Genomic DNA, 13,168 nt, shown 5'->3' on the forward strand with positions numbered 1-13,168 from the left:
CAGCAAAGGGCTACTCGGCCTGCTGAAGGCCCACGGTCAAGGCACATATGAGAAAGCAATCAATGAACAACTAAGGTGTTGCAACGCGCAATGAAAAACTAATGATTGATGCTTCACATCTCTCCATTCCTGTCTGACCCTGTCTATCTGACTCACTCTCTGTCTATGTAAAAAAAAAAAGAGAGTCGACCTTAAACACTGAGGTTGCCGGTTCGAAACCCTGGGCTTCCCTGGTCAAGGTACGTATGGGAGTTGATACTTCCTGCTCCTCCCCTTTCTCTCTCTCTCTCTCTCTCTCTCAAATGAAAAAAAAAAGAAAGCAATCAGTGAACAACTAAGGTGCTACAACAAAGAGTTGCTGCTTATCTCTCTCTCTTCCTGTCTATGTGTGTCTTACTAAAAAAAAGGGGGGAAGAGAACATTTGAATTTATAAAATAACTCAAGTTTTTATTTTATTTATTTATTTTTATTTTTATTTTTTTTATTTTTTATTTTTTTCTGAAGCTGGAAACGGGGAGAGACAGTCAGACAGACTCCCGCATGCGCCCGACCGAGATCCACCCGGCACGCCCACCAGGGGCGACGCTCTACCCACCAGGGGGCGATGCTCTGCCCCTCCGGGGCATCGCTCTGCCACGACCAGAGCCATTCCAGCGCCGGGGGCAGAGGCCAAGGAGCCATCCCCAGCGCCCGGGCCATCTTTGCTCCAATGGAGCCTTGGCTGCGGGAGGGGAAGAGAGAGACAGAGAGGAAGGGGGGGGTGGAGAAGCAAATGGGCGCTTCTCCTGTGTGCCCTGGCCGGGAATCGAACCCGGGACTCCTGCACGCCAGGCCATCACTCTACCACTAATGTTTTCTATTAAAAGCATGAAGGACAGCACATCTCCAGGTCGCGTGGGCTGCGGGGGTCCCTGTGTCGGGGGTGGGCCGAGCCCTTTCCGTTTGTAAGTGTGGAGCGAACGGCCTTGGCTTCCCCCCAGGCTGCACCTTCGTCGGCTGCTGAGCAGCGGGACCCAGAGGCGCCAGCTGGTGGGGCAGCTGCAGGTGCTCGTGGAGGAGGCGTTCGGGAGTCAGCTGCGGGACAGGGCTGTCCTGGACCCGGCCCATGTGGAGAGGGTCCTCCTGCTGAGACAGGTGTGGGGCTGGGGGCCCGGGAGAGCGAGGCCGTGGTGGCACCCCTCCCAGCGCGTCCGCCTGCCCCCAGTGCACTGAATAACCCCTCTCCCGCCAGGGTCACATCTGCCGCTTGCAGGACCTGGTCTCCCCAGAACACTCCTACCTGTGGACGCGCCCCACTGTGGGCCGGGAGCAGCTGGGTGCCCTCTCGGAGAAGGTGGATGTGATTGCCAAGCACGTGCTGGGGTGAGTCCCGCGGGCTGAGCTCAGGGTGCCCTGCCCCCCTTCCCTCGCTTTCCCCGGGTCCCCACACCCCAGGGCTGAGCTCAGGGTGCCCTGCCCCCCTTCCCTCGCTTTCCCCGGGTCCCCACACCCCAGGGCTGAGCTCAGGGTGCCCTGCCCCCCTTCCCTCGCTTTCCCCGGGTCCTCACACCCCAGGACTGAGCTCAGGGTGCCCTGCCCCCCCCTTCCCTCGCTTTCCCCGGGTCCCCACACCCCAGGGCTGAGCTCAGGGTGCCCTGCCCCCCCCTTCCCTCGCTTTCCCCGGGTCCCCACACCCCAGGGCTGAGCTCAGGGTGCCCTGCCCCCCTTCCCTCGCTTTCCCCGGGTCCCCACACCCCAGGGCTGAGCTCAGGGTGCCCTGCCCCCTTCCCTCGCTTTCCCCGGGTCCCCACACCCCAGGGCTGAGCTCAGGGTGCCCTGCCCCCCCCTTCCCTCGCTTTCCCCGGGTCCCCACACCCCAGGACTGAGCTCAGGGTGCTCTGCCCCCTTCCCTCGCTTTCCCCGGGTCCCCACACCCCAGGGCTGAGCTCAGGGTGCTCTGCCCCCTTCCCTCGCTTTCCCCGGGTCCCCACAACCCAGGGCTGAGCTCAGGGTGCCCTGCCCCCCCCTTCCCTCGCTTTCCCCGGGTCCCCACACCCCAGGACTGAGCTCAGGGTGCTCTGCCCCCTTCCCTCGCTTTCCCCGGGTCCCCACACCCCAGGGCTGAGCTCAGGGTGCCCTGCCCCCCCCTTCCCTCGCTTTCCCCGGGTCCCCGCACCCCAGGGCTGAGCTCAGGGTGCCCTGCCCCCCCCTTCCCTCGCTTTCCCCGGGTCCCCACACCCCAGGACTGAGCTCAGGGTGCCCTGCCCCCCCCTTCCCTCGCTTTCCCCCGGGTCCCCGCACCCCAGGGCTGAGCTCAGGGTGCCCTGCCCCCCTTCCCTCGCTTTCCCCGGGTCCCCACACCCCAGGGCTGAGCTCAGGGTGCCCTGCCCCCCTTCCCTCGCTTTCCCCGGGTCCCCACACCCCAGGGCTGAGCTCAGGGTGCCCTGCCCCCCTTCCCTCGCTTTCCCCGGGTCCCCACACCCCAGGACTGAGCTCAGGGTGCCCTGCCCCCTTCCCTCACTTTCCCCGGGTCCCCACACCCCAGGACTGAGCTCAGGGTGCTCTGCCCCCTTCCCTCGCTTTCCCCAGGTCCCCACACCCCAGGGCTGAGCTCAGGGTGCCCTGCCCCCCCTTCCCTCGCTTTCCCCGGGTCCCCACACCCCAGGACTGAGCTCAGGGTGCCCTGCCCCCTTCCCTCGCTTTCCCCGGTCCCCGCACCCCAGGGCTGAGCTCAGGGTGCCCTGCCCCCTTCCCTCGCTTTCCCCGGGTCCCCACACCCCAGGGCTGAGCTCAGGGTGCCCTGCCCCCCCTTCCCTCGCTTTCCCCGGGTCCCCACACCCCAGGGCTGAGCTCAGGGTGCCCTGCCCCCCTTCCCTCGCTTTCCCTGGGTCCCCACACCCCAGGGCTGAGCGGCTGGGCCTGCGGTACAACCCCAGGCCTGTGAGAGGTCCTTGGTGAGCTGATTGCTCGCGGATCCGCCTGGGACAAAGGGTGCCCAGAGGAGCCCACACTACCCAAAGAAGCGATGCTTCCAGGCTCTGGGGCTGGCCCGCCTGGGTGCCATCCTGGTCCCCTCTCACCCGGTAGCTCCCCGGCCCAGACGGCTGCACTTTGGCCAAGTTGCTGCAGCTGTCAGAGCTCCTGTGTCCTCACATGGAAGGTGGGACACTCGCTCTTACTGTAACGGTGCAAGGACGTGTGTGATGACAAGGGCGGACAGCACCATGAAGGGGACTGACTACTCTGTAACTGTGGTGGTCAGAACAAGGGCTGGCTTGAGTCTTAACAGGGGGTCCAGAAATAATGTCAGCAAGACCCAGTGTCTCTGCCTGCCCCTCTGACTGCCCACACTGCCCACCCCGGCCTCTCTGCAGAGACTGGACAGTAGCTGGAGAGCGGGATTCTCTTCCTGGTCCTACAGTCCAGGGGCAAACAGCTTTCCTCCGTGTCTCCGAGGTCCTGCCGCCCCTCGGTTTTGCTCTCGTGCACTTGGTCCCCGGTAGCTCACGGACCAGCCAGGGTTCAGCCAGAGGAGGAAGAAGGACTCAGGGAGGTGGACAGGACACTCCTGCCCCTTAGAGACCCGGTTAAAGAGCTACATGTTCATTTCCAACTGTGTCCCGCTCGCCGGACCCCTGTCCTAGGGCCATGCCAAGCTACAAGGGAGTCTGGAAAATGGACCTTTCTAATTTGGCAGCTATGTGCCAGCTAAAAATTTTGTCACTACATAGAAAAGCAAGAACAGTCACTTGTCTAAAACAATATAGCCAGCCAGCTGGAGGGTCAGGGTTCAAACCTAGGTAGGCTGGGGCGAGACCACACGTCTGATGGTGACGGCTCTGGCTGCTTCCTGGTGTGAAGTGCTTGGACACTGCTGACATCTAGAAACCTTCGCTCTGTTGTTATAATGTATCGAAGAGATAAGAATACAAGCATACAGTGAGGAATATAAATGGTCAAGAGGATTTATAGCAAAAATCGTTTATAGCTACTCCAGCCCCCAACAGAAGGGCAGCCACACTTAGCAGTTTCTTTTGTGGATTGTCTCTGTTCAGGGATACTATATGTGTATCTAACGGTATTCTTATTTAAAAATTTTTAAATTTAATACTTTGTTATTAATGCAAACATTTTAAGCCTGGATTTAAAACCTAAAAATGATGTGAAGGTATATATTGGAAGTCCCATTTTTCTTTTTTTTCTATTTTATTTATTATTTTTAGAGAGAGGAGACAGAGAGAGAGAGAGAGAGAAAGAGAGAGAGAAGGGAGGGAGGAGCAGAAAGCATCAACTCCCATATGTGCCTTGACCAGGGAAGCCTGGGGTTTCAAACCGGCGACCTCAGTGTTCCAGGTCGATGCTTTTACCCACTGCGCCACCGCAGGTCAGGCGGGAGTCCCATTTTTAATCCTTGTTCCCCATTTGCCTCGTTCCAGAAACCTCTCTATATGTTACTACTGTTTTTTATTTTTTAGAGAGAGAAGCTGGAAGAGAGAGAGGAGGGGAAGAGAAAGATGAGAAGCATTAGCTCATTGCTTTACGTTAGCTGTTCATTGATTGCTTCTCATATGTGCCTTATTGGGGCGAGGGCTCAAGGTGAGCCAGTGACTCTTTGCTCAAGCCAACGACCTTGGGATTATGTTGATGATCCCACACTCAAGCTGGCAAGCCTGCGTTTAAGCTGGTGACCTTGGGGTTTTGAACTGAGGCTCTCAGTGTTCCAGGTCAACGCTCTGTCCACTGTGCCATTAGCAGTCAAGCACTGCTATTCTTAATTAAAGCTAAATATTCCTTCTCTCCCCCCACTTTTTTTACACAAAATGCACAAACAATAACTGTTCCATGTCTTTTTCTTCGTTCACTTAACGTATGTTTTGATTGGTCAGCATTCTCATTCCCTTCTACTGCTACATTGTTACACCGCTTTACAGTGATTTATTCAGCACCCTCCTACTGACGGACATTTGGGTTGCTTCCAGGTTTTGCTGTTAAAACGATGCTGCGATGAGTGACCTTGAATAGACATCATGAAGCATGTTTGCAAAGAGCTCTTATCATTAGAAATGGTTCTCCCTTGGTTGTGCACGTTCCCCCGCAGGGCCTGTGGGTTGTGGTTCCCTGGCGTTCATGTCTTGATTCCTCCTGCCGCGGCAACTGTTTTTAGAGGTGCTCTGGGGCTGCCACTCATGACAGGAAAGCTGCCACGTGACTGGTCAGAGGCTACCAGATCTTTTAGAGTCCCTGTGTAAATAAGTCACGTGACTCGGTTCATGCTAGGAAAGGAGTGGCGACTCCTGTCTCAAGTTGGAATGCTCAAGCCCTAGGGCCAGCAAGGCGGGCTGTCTGCACCCAAGGGCCATAGGTTCTGGTCACTTAGGAAGCTGGTCGCTGAGCCGGCCCCTGGAGCAGAGCAGGCCGGCCCCCAGGTGTCCGAGCGGACGCCAGGGACCCTTGGCCTCAGTCCCTGGGCGGTGTGGGCCGGCTCCTCCCCACCTGGTGCCCGTCTCCTGCACTCCGAATCAGGGTGAAGTTTTTGCAAGTCCAGCTCTAACTGAACAGAATTCCTCTTGAACTCAAGCACACTTTTGGGACAGGGTCTCAGTGGACTGCCAGGGAAGGGTGACGGTCACCACCCGTGGAGCTTGGAGCCCTGGGCGCTCTCACCTGTGAGCGAGGACAGTCCAGCATGCCGGGCAGGGCCCTGAGTGGGGCTTGGAGCCCTGGGCGCTCTCACCTGTGAGCGAGGACAGTCCAGCATGCCGGGCAGGGCCCTGCCTGGGGCTTGGAGCCCTGGGCGCTCTCACCTGTGAGCGAGGACAGTCCAGCATGCCGGGCAGGGCCCTGAGTGGGGCTTGGAGCCCTGGGCGCTCTCACCTGTGAGCGAGGACAGTCCAGCATGCCGGGCAGGGCCCTGCCTGGGGCTTGGAGCCCTGGGCGCTCTCACCTGTGAGCGAGGACTGTCGCAGCATGCCGGGCAGGGCCCTGAGTGGGGCTGCGGCTGTGGCCTCCCAATGGCTTTCTCTGCGCTTCCGCGTGGTCGTCCCAGAAGCTTCTCCTCCCGGGTCCCGAAGCCGGGCTTCAGGTCACTTCCCGGAGGCTGATCCTGCCGGCCTGCACCTGACTCATTCCCGGTTCCTTCTTAGATCCTCTTGCGAGGTCTCCGAGCTCTTGGTGTAGTAAATACTGGCTCATTCTTCACATTTTATTGAAACATAAGATCTGATACTTCGGAGTACTTGCTACTGTCCAGGCGGTGCACTCAGTGCGCCCCGTGTTTGTTACTCACGGCCTCCTGTGGGGTGCGGATGCCGTTGTCACCCCGCGTTACAGGTGAGAGACCCGAGTCACAGACGCCAGCACGGAGGTAGCCCCAGTGAGTGGTCTGCTCGTACCCGCTCAGCTCCCGTTGTGCCCGTGTGCCTGGGGCCTGCCTGCCTGTGGTCCGCTGACTCGGACGGGGGCGGGTCCAGTAGCTACTTCCTCCCTCCCTTCCCCCCAAGCAGGCCTGGACGTGGGCTGTGCTGTTTATATTGCTGTTGACCGACTCTCTTCACATTCTTGCTCCCCCACCCCGCCGCCATGGGCCCTGCAGGCCCCTCACAGACTGGCCCTTTTCCAGGCTTTTCGAGGGACCCGGCGCGAGCCTGACTCAGGACGTGCTGAATGCAGCACTGAAGAAGCTGTCGGACAGCCTGCCCGGGACCAAGCACAGCGACGTGATGCGGCTCCTGCGCATGGCCCTCAGTGGACAGCGGGTGAGGCGGCGGGCGGGTGGGGCTGGCCCGGGACCGAGCACAGTGATGTTATGCGGCTCCTGCGCATGGCCCTCAGTGGACAGCGGGTGAGGCAGGAGGGCGGGCGGGGCTGGCCCGGGACCGAGCACAGTGATGTGATGCGGCTCCTGCGCATGGCCCTCAGTGGACAGCGGGTGGGCGGGGCTGGCCCCGGGACCGAGCACAGCGATGTGATGCGGCTCCTGCGCATGGCCCTCAGTGGACAGCGGGTGGGCGGGGCTGGCCCCGGGACCGAGCACAGCGATGTGATGTGACTCCTGCGCATGGCCCTCAGTGGACAGCGGGTGAGGCAGGAGGGCGGGCGGGGCTGGCCCCGGGACCGAGCACAGTGATGTGATGTGACTCCTGCGCATGGCCCTCAGTGGACAGCGGGTGAGGCGGGTGGGCAGGTGGGCGGGGCTGGCCCGGGACCGAGCACCGCGACGTGATGCGGCTCCTGCGCATGGCCCTCAGTGGACAGCGGGTGAGGCAGGAGGGCGGGCGGGGCTGGCCCCGGGGCCCTCGTGGGTCATTTAGCTAACATTCACCAGCAGCACTGGGCTTCTCTTTTTATTTTAATACTTTATTGATTTTAGAGAGAAAGGTGTGGGGGAGGAGTGGGGAGCATCAACTCATAGTTACTTGTCTTATGTGCCTTGACCACCAGGCAAACCCGGGGTTTCGAACTAGCAACTTCAGCGTCCCAGGTCGACGCTTTATCCACTGCGCCACCACAGGTTGGGCGAGCTCATTTTTCATACAAAGATGAATGAAACATGCACACTCCCCTCACTCAGTCACTCAACACACAATACCTGTTGAGCACCTGTTGTGTGCAAGCAGCATGCTAGGTATGGAATAGGGAATAAGACACACACTCCCGGCCTGACCTGTGCTGGCGCAGTGGATAAAGCGTTGACCTGGAAGTGCTGAGGTCAGCAGTTCGAAACCCTGGGCTTGCCTGGTCAAGGCACATACGAGAAGCATCTACTATAAGGTGATGCTTCCAGCTCCTCCCCCTCTTTTCCTCCCCCCGCTCACACACTCACTCCCTCACTCGCACTCCCTCCGTGCTCCATCCTGGCTGTGGACTGGAGGTGACGGACAGCTGCACAGGAAGAGCAGGTTCCAGGGCTGCAGCCTCAGCCTCAGAGATGAAAGACAGGGAAGTGCAAGCTCTGCCCTGGGGGTCCCGGCTGCAGAGCTGGGGCTGGCTGGGCTGTGACCTCTGCAGGCTGGGGCTGGGCACTGGTTTTGGCAGGTTAAGATCACGCGCAACCCTCTCTTGTTCTCAGCAAGGCCCTCCTGTAGCTGAGATGATGGTGTCTTTGGGACCACAGGAAGTGCGGGAACGGATACAGAAGGTGCTCTCCAGCTGATGGGAGGTACGCCAGCCAGTGGAGGCCGCCCTCGGGACCGGCACGTGCATGTGGGAGCTGCCTGGGGAGGGGAGCGGAGGGGAGGGGAGGAGGCCTGGGCCTGCCGGGACCTTGCGGAGGGAGCAGGAATGGAAGCAGTCTCCGGGTGCACGTGGTGTCTTCATGGCTCCACACCGGCCCGTCCTCACCAGGTGGCCAGGGAAGGCCAGCCCCTTCCCACCCTCCCTGCGTCGGGAGAGGAAGGCCTCATGTCTGGTGCTGATGCCCCATGACACGGCAGTGGTGACAGGCTGGCTCTCAGCAGCACAGAGGGCTTGTTAGGCGCTCAGCTGATAGAGCAAAATGCCACAGACTTGAGGCTCAACCACCAGACAGTTATTCTCCTCCCGTCCTGGAGGCTGCAGGTCCCAGGTCAGGGTGCTGGCATGCTTCGTTTTTCCTTGACTTGCTGATGGCCGCTTTCTTGCTATCCTCACATGGTCGTCTCTCTGGGTGTGCCCTTGGTGTCTCTGTCCACATGTCCTCCTCTCATAAAGAAGCCGTTCAGGCCTGACCGGGTGGTGGCGCAGTGGATAGAGCGTCGGACTGGGATGCGGAGGACCCAGGTTCAAGACCCCAAGGTCGCCATCTTGAATATGGGATCATCTGGTTTGAGCAAAGCTCACCAGCTTGGACCCAAGGTCGCTGGCTCGAGCAAAGGATTAGTCTGCTGAAGGCCCGTGGTCAAGGCACATATGAGAGCAATCAATGAACAACTAAGGTGTCGCAATGAAAAACTGATGATTGATGCTTCTCATCTCTCTCCGTTCCTGTCTGTCTGTCCCTATCTATCCCTCTCTCTGACTCACTCTGTCTCTGTAAAAAAAAAAAAAAAAAAAAAAAAAAGGCCCTGGCTGGTTGGCTCAGTGGTAGAGCATTGGCCTGGCATGCAGGAGTCCCGGGTTCAATTTCTGGCCAGGGCACACAGGAGAAGCGCCCATCTGCTTCTCCACCCCCCTTCCTCTCTGTCTCTCTCTTCCCCTCCCGCAGCCGAGGCTCCACTGGAGCAAAGTTGGCCCAGGCGCTGAGGATGGCTCTGTGGCCTCTGCCTCAGGCGCTAGAATGGCTCTGGTTGCAGCGTAGCGACTCCCCAGATGGGCAGAGCATCGCCCCCTGGTGGGCGTGCCGAGTGGATCCTGGTCGGGTGCATGCGGGAGTCTGTCTGACTGCCTCCCTGTTTCCAACTTCAGAAAAATACAAAAAAAAAAAAAAAAAAGATGCCGGTCAGGTGGGATTAACACCCATCCTAATGGCCCAATCTTACCTTAATCACTTCTTTAAAGGCCGAGCTGCAAATATTCATGTTCTGAGGTCCTCGGAGTTAGGGCTTCAACATAATGACTTTTTTTCTAATTAATTAATTAATTTATTTATTTATTTTTTTTACAGAGACAGAGAGAGAAGTCAGAGTGAGGGATAGACAGGAACAGACAGAGAGGAACGGAGAGATGAGAAGCATCAATCATTAGTTTCTCGTTGTGTGTTGCAACACCTTAGTTGTTCATTGATTGCCCCTCATATGTGCCTTGACCACGGGCCTTCAGCAGACCGAGTAACCCCTTGCTAGAGCCAGCGACCTTGGGTTCAAGCTGGTGGGCTTTTGTTCAAACCAGATCAGCCCGTGCTCAAGTTGGCGACCTCGGGGTCTCGAACCTGGGTCCTCTGCATCCCAGTCCAACGCTCTATCCACTGCGCCACCGCCTGGTCAGGCAACATAATGACTTTTGAGGAGCACAGTTCAGCTCATGGCAACTGGGCAGCAGCGTAGACTCGGTCCTCAGGTCTAGTTTAGATTGAGCAATAAAGGATGTTTGACAAGCGGGGTGATCTTGATGTCGGACTTTGGGGCTCATAAGGGGAAAGGTCCTCCTTTGTCAGAGGTGGAAGGACCGCGTCTGCTGTTTGTGCCCTGGACTTGGGGCAGCCTGTCTCCCTTCCCCTAAAGGTTGTCCATTCCTCTTTCCCAGTTTTCCAGACCTGGTCCTTGGACGAGAGACCCTCACCTGCCTATTCTGCGTCTCCTCTTCATGTCTACCTCTTCCTGTACCCGTCACTTGTAAGTGACCGTTTGTTCTGAACTGAGATGTTTTTTGGCACGAAGAGAAATAGCTCAAGGAAAAGGAGGACAGTGCTGGATACAGCCCCTACGGGCTTCCGGGTGTCCGGGTGTGGCAGCGCCTCTAGGTGGCCCCTGGTCTCCGCCCCTCCTGGGTGTTCACACCGCATCAGGCTGCGCAGAGATGCCTCGTGGCGCCATCTGGTTCTGGATCCCTTCTGTGCGGAAGCTGCTGCCCCACAAGATGCTGAGGCCGCCTTACGGAGCGGTGCACATGACGAGGGACTGGGGCCTGCAGCCAGGGGAGGGCACCGTCTCAGAAGTCTGTCTTCCAGCCCCGGCCAGACCTTCGGGTGACGGCCACCCTGGCTGCCGTCCTGACCGTGACCTTCGTGGGAGCCTCAGCCTGAGCCACCGAGAAGCTCTCCCGAGTGTCACACGCGGATTGTGAGACATCGTGTTCGGTGTGTGAAGCCTCTGGAATTGGGGATCGTTAGTTACCCAGCAACCGAGAGCCCATCCCGCCCCCGTCCAGGGAGAAGGGCTCGGGCAGTGAGGAGTCCACTGAGCTTCACAGACCTCGTCTTTTCCTGAACAGTATCTCAGATCAAGTTCCACTGCAAACTCCGAGAATCAGCTCTGCCTAAGTGAAGCTCATCGGAGACTAAGTTTACGGGAGGTTCAGCTTGGGAGAGTCGCAGAGTCTGGGAGGGCCAAAGACTCCGCTCTGGAGAGGACGGGACCCCCGAGCTCTGGCTGTGCAGGCGGTGGGGCTGGCGGCCATCTTGTCCTCAGTGGGGACACGGGAACGCCAGCTGTTTCTTCCTGTCTGTCCCTCCTCTGGTAATTTCCCCTTCAGTTGTGGGCGACTCACCTGCAGACGCAGACGCTAAGGAGAGTGTGGTCGGGCTGGTCGAGGTCACGCTGCTCTCCCTCAGCTAGGAAGAGGGGCTCCACGGAGCTGGGACATGGACGAAAGTTGTTCCCAAGGGAAGCAGGGTTTTTCCCAGATGAAGGGGACACAATCTAATAAAACCAGTGCCCTGGCCGGGTGCCTCGGTTTCTTAGGGCGTTGTCTTGATGCACCAAGGTTGTGGGCTTGATTCCCAGTGAGGGCACATACAAAAACCAACCAATGAATGCATAAATAAAGGAACAACAAATGGATGTCTCTGTCTCAAATAATAAAATAAAAAAACTCGTGATGTTTTTGTGCACTCACCTAGGTGCAGCCACATCTGGGTTTCAGAATTTGCTGGTAAACACATGAGTCCGTTATCTCATTCAATCTTCACAGTCCCGGGAGAAAGGCATTATTTCTGTGTTATAGACAGGGAAACTGAGGCTGGGAAAGGCAATCAACTCGTCTGAGTTAGTCTGGGCAAAGCGAGGATCTAACCCCCAGCTTGTGACAACCCACGTCCAAGTCCCGCTCTTCACTCCTGAGTGACACGAGAGCCCCCCCCCCCATGTGACGGTGGTCATGGGCGACTCTCACCTCGGCTGATGGCTGATAAGCTGCTGAGCTGAGAACGCACTGCTACTTTCTCAGTCGGAGCGAGTCGTGGAAAAAGCAGCACGTACCTTCCGGACGAAGGGGTTTGCTCAGCACCAGTGGGTGCGTGTGAAAGGATTTCACACGTTTAAAATAACCTCAAGCCTGACCAGGCGGTGGCGCAGTGGATGGAGCGTCGGACTGGGATGCGGAAGGACCCAGGTTCGAGATCCCGAGATCGCCAACTTGAGCGTGGGCTCATCTGGTTTGAGCAAAAGCTCGCCAGTTTGGACTCAAGGTCGCTGGCTCGAGCAAGGGGTTACTCGGTCTGCTGAAGGCCCGCGGTCAAGGCACATATGAGAGGACAATCAATGAACAACTAAGGTGTCGTGTTGCAATGCGCAACGAAAAACTAATAATTGATGCTTCTCATCTCTCCGTTCCTGTCTGTCCCTCCCTGTCTATCCCTCTCCCTGACTCTCTCTGTCTGTTAAAAAAAATAAAAATAAAATAAAATAACCTCAAGTCTAACCCTGGCTGGGTAGCTCATTTAGAGCATCGTCCAGATATGCCAAGGTTGCTCCTTGTTCAGGACACATACAGGGATCAACCAGTGGTGGTGCAGTGGATAGAGAGCATCTACCCTCAGGATGCTGAGGTCCCTGGGTTCAGAACCCCAAGGTTGTTGGCTTGAGTGCAGGATCATCAACATGATCCCAAGGTCTCTAGCTTTAGCCTGGAAGTTGCTGGCTTGAGCCATCTCTGCACAACCCCTCAGTCAAGGCACATAGGAGAAGCAATCAGTGAACAACTAAAGTGAAGCAACTATGAGTTGATACTTCTCATCTCTTCTCTTCCTGTCTCTCTAGAAAAAGAAAACAAAAAACCTTAAATAAGAACCAACCAAAACCCTGGGCTTGCCTGGTCAAGGCACATATGGGAGTTGATGCTTCCAGCTCCTCCCCCCCTTCTCTCTGTCTCTTTCCTTTCTCTCCCTCTCTGTCTCTCTCTCTCTCCTCTCTAAAAATGAATAAATAAAAAATTAAAAAAAAAAGAACCAATCAATGAATGCATAACTAAATAGAACAACAAATTGATGTCTCCCTCTCTAAAAGTCAGTAAATACATTTAAAAATTTTTAAACCATTATAAACTAACCTTGAGTCCAGTAACGGCCCTGTAGGCCAACTGCCTAGACTCACAACACCAGTCCTTATTCACTGCGTGACGCCTGCGCCTCAGTCTCCTCACCTGTAAAAGGGGAATAACGGTACCAGTCTGAAAGCGTGGTAAGGGATGAAAGATGATGATGTGTGTCAAGTCCTTAAATCAGTGCTTGGCACCTAACATCTGTTGCCTTCATCGCCATCCTCAGTATCTTCATTTTTACAAATGGCGGTCTTGGTCGTAAGGCATAGAAACACAAGACTTCATTGGAAGATTCAG

The 13,168-nt window shown here is 57.0% G+C and overlaps 1 protein-coding gene across 3 annotated transcripts in view; it reads left to right on the forward strand.

Annotated features, from left to right (window-relative positions):
• Positions 1 to 11,394, forward strand: part of EARS2 (glutamyl-tRNA synthetase 2, mitochondrial) — a 29,678-nt gene extending 18,284 nt beyond the window's left edge. For 2 of the 3 annotated variants that reach the window (XM_066383422.1, XM_066383420.1), the window contains 5 exons: positions 982 to 1,135; positions 1,233 to 1,363; positions 6,600 to 6,735; positions 8,049 to 8,138; positions 10,139 to 11,394. In XM_066383422.1, coding sequence (XP_066239519.1) covers positions 982 to 1,135; positions 1,233 to 1,363; positions 6,600 to 6,735; positions 8,049 to 8,132 — 505 coding nt within the window. In that variant the 3' untranslated portion in view covers positions 8,133 to 8,138; positions 10,139 to 11,394. Of the gene's footprint in view, positions 1 to 981; positions 1,136 to 1,232; positions 1,364 to 6,599; positions 6,736 to 8,048; positions 8,177 to 10,138 lie in introns of all 3 variants that reach the window. The other variant, XM_066383421.1, reaches the window with a different exon arrangement.
• The last annotated feature ends 1,774 nt before the right edge of the window (positions 11,395 to 13,168 follow it).

Source organism: Saccopteryx leptura, chromosome 4 (assembly GCF_036850995.1).
Source record: "Saccopteryx leptura isolate mSacLep1 chromosome 4, mSacLep1_pri_phased_curated, whole genome shotgun sequence".
Classification (NCBI taxonomy): domain Eukaryota; kingdom Metazoa; phylum Chordata; class Mammalia; order Chiroptera; family Emballonuridae; genus Saccopteryx; species Saccopteryx leptura.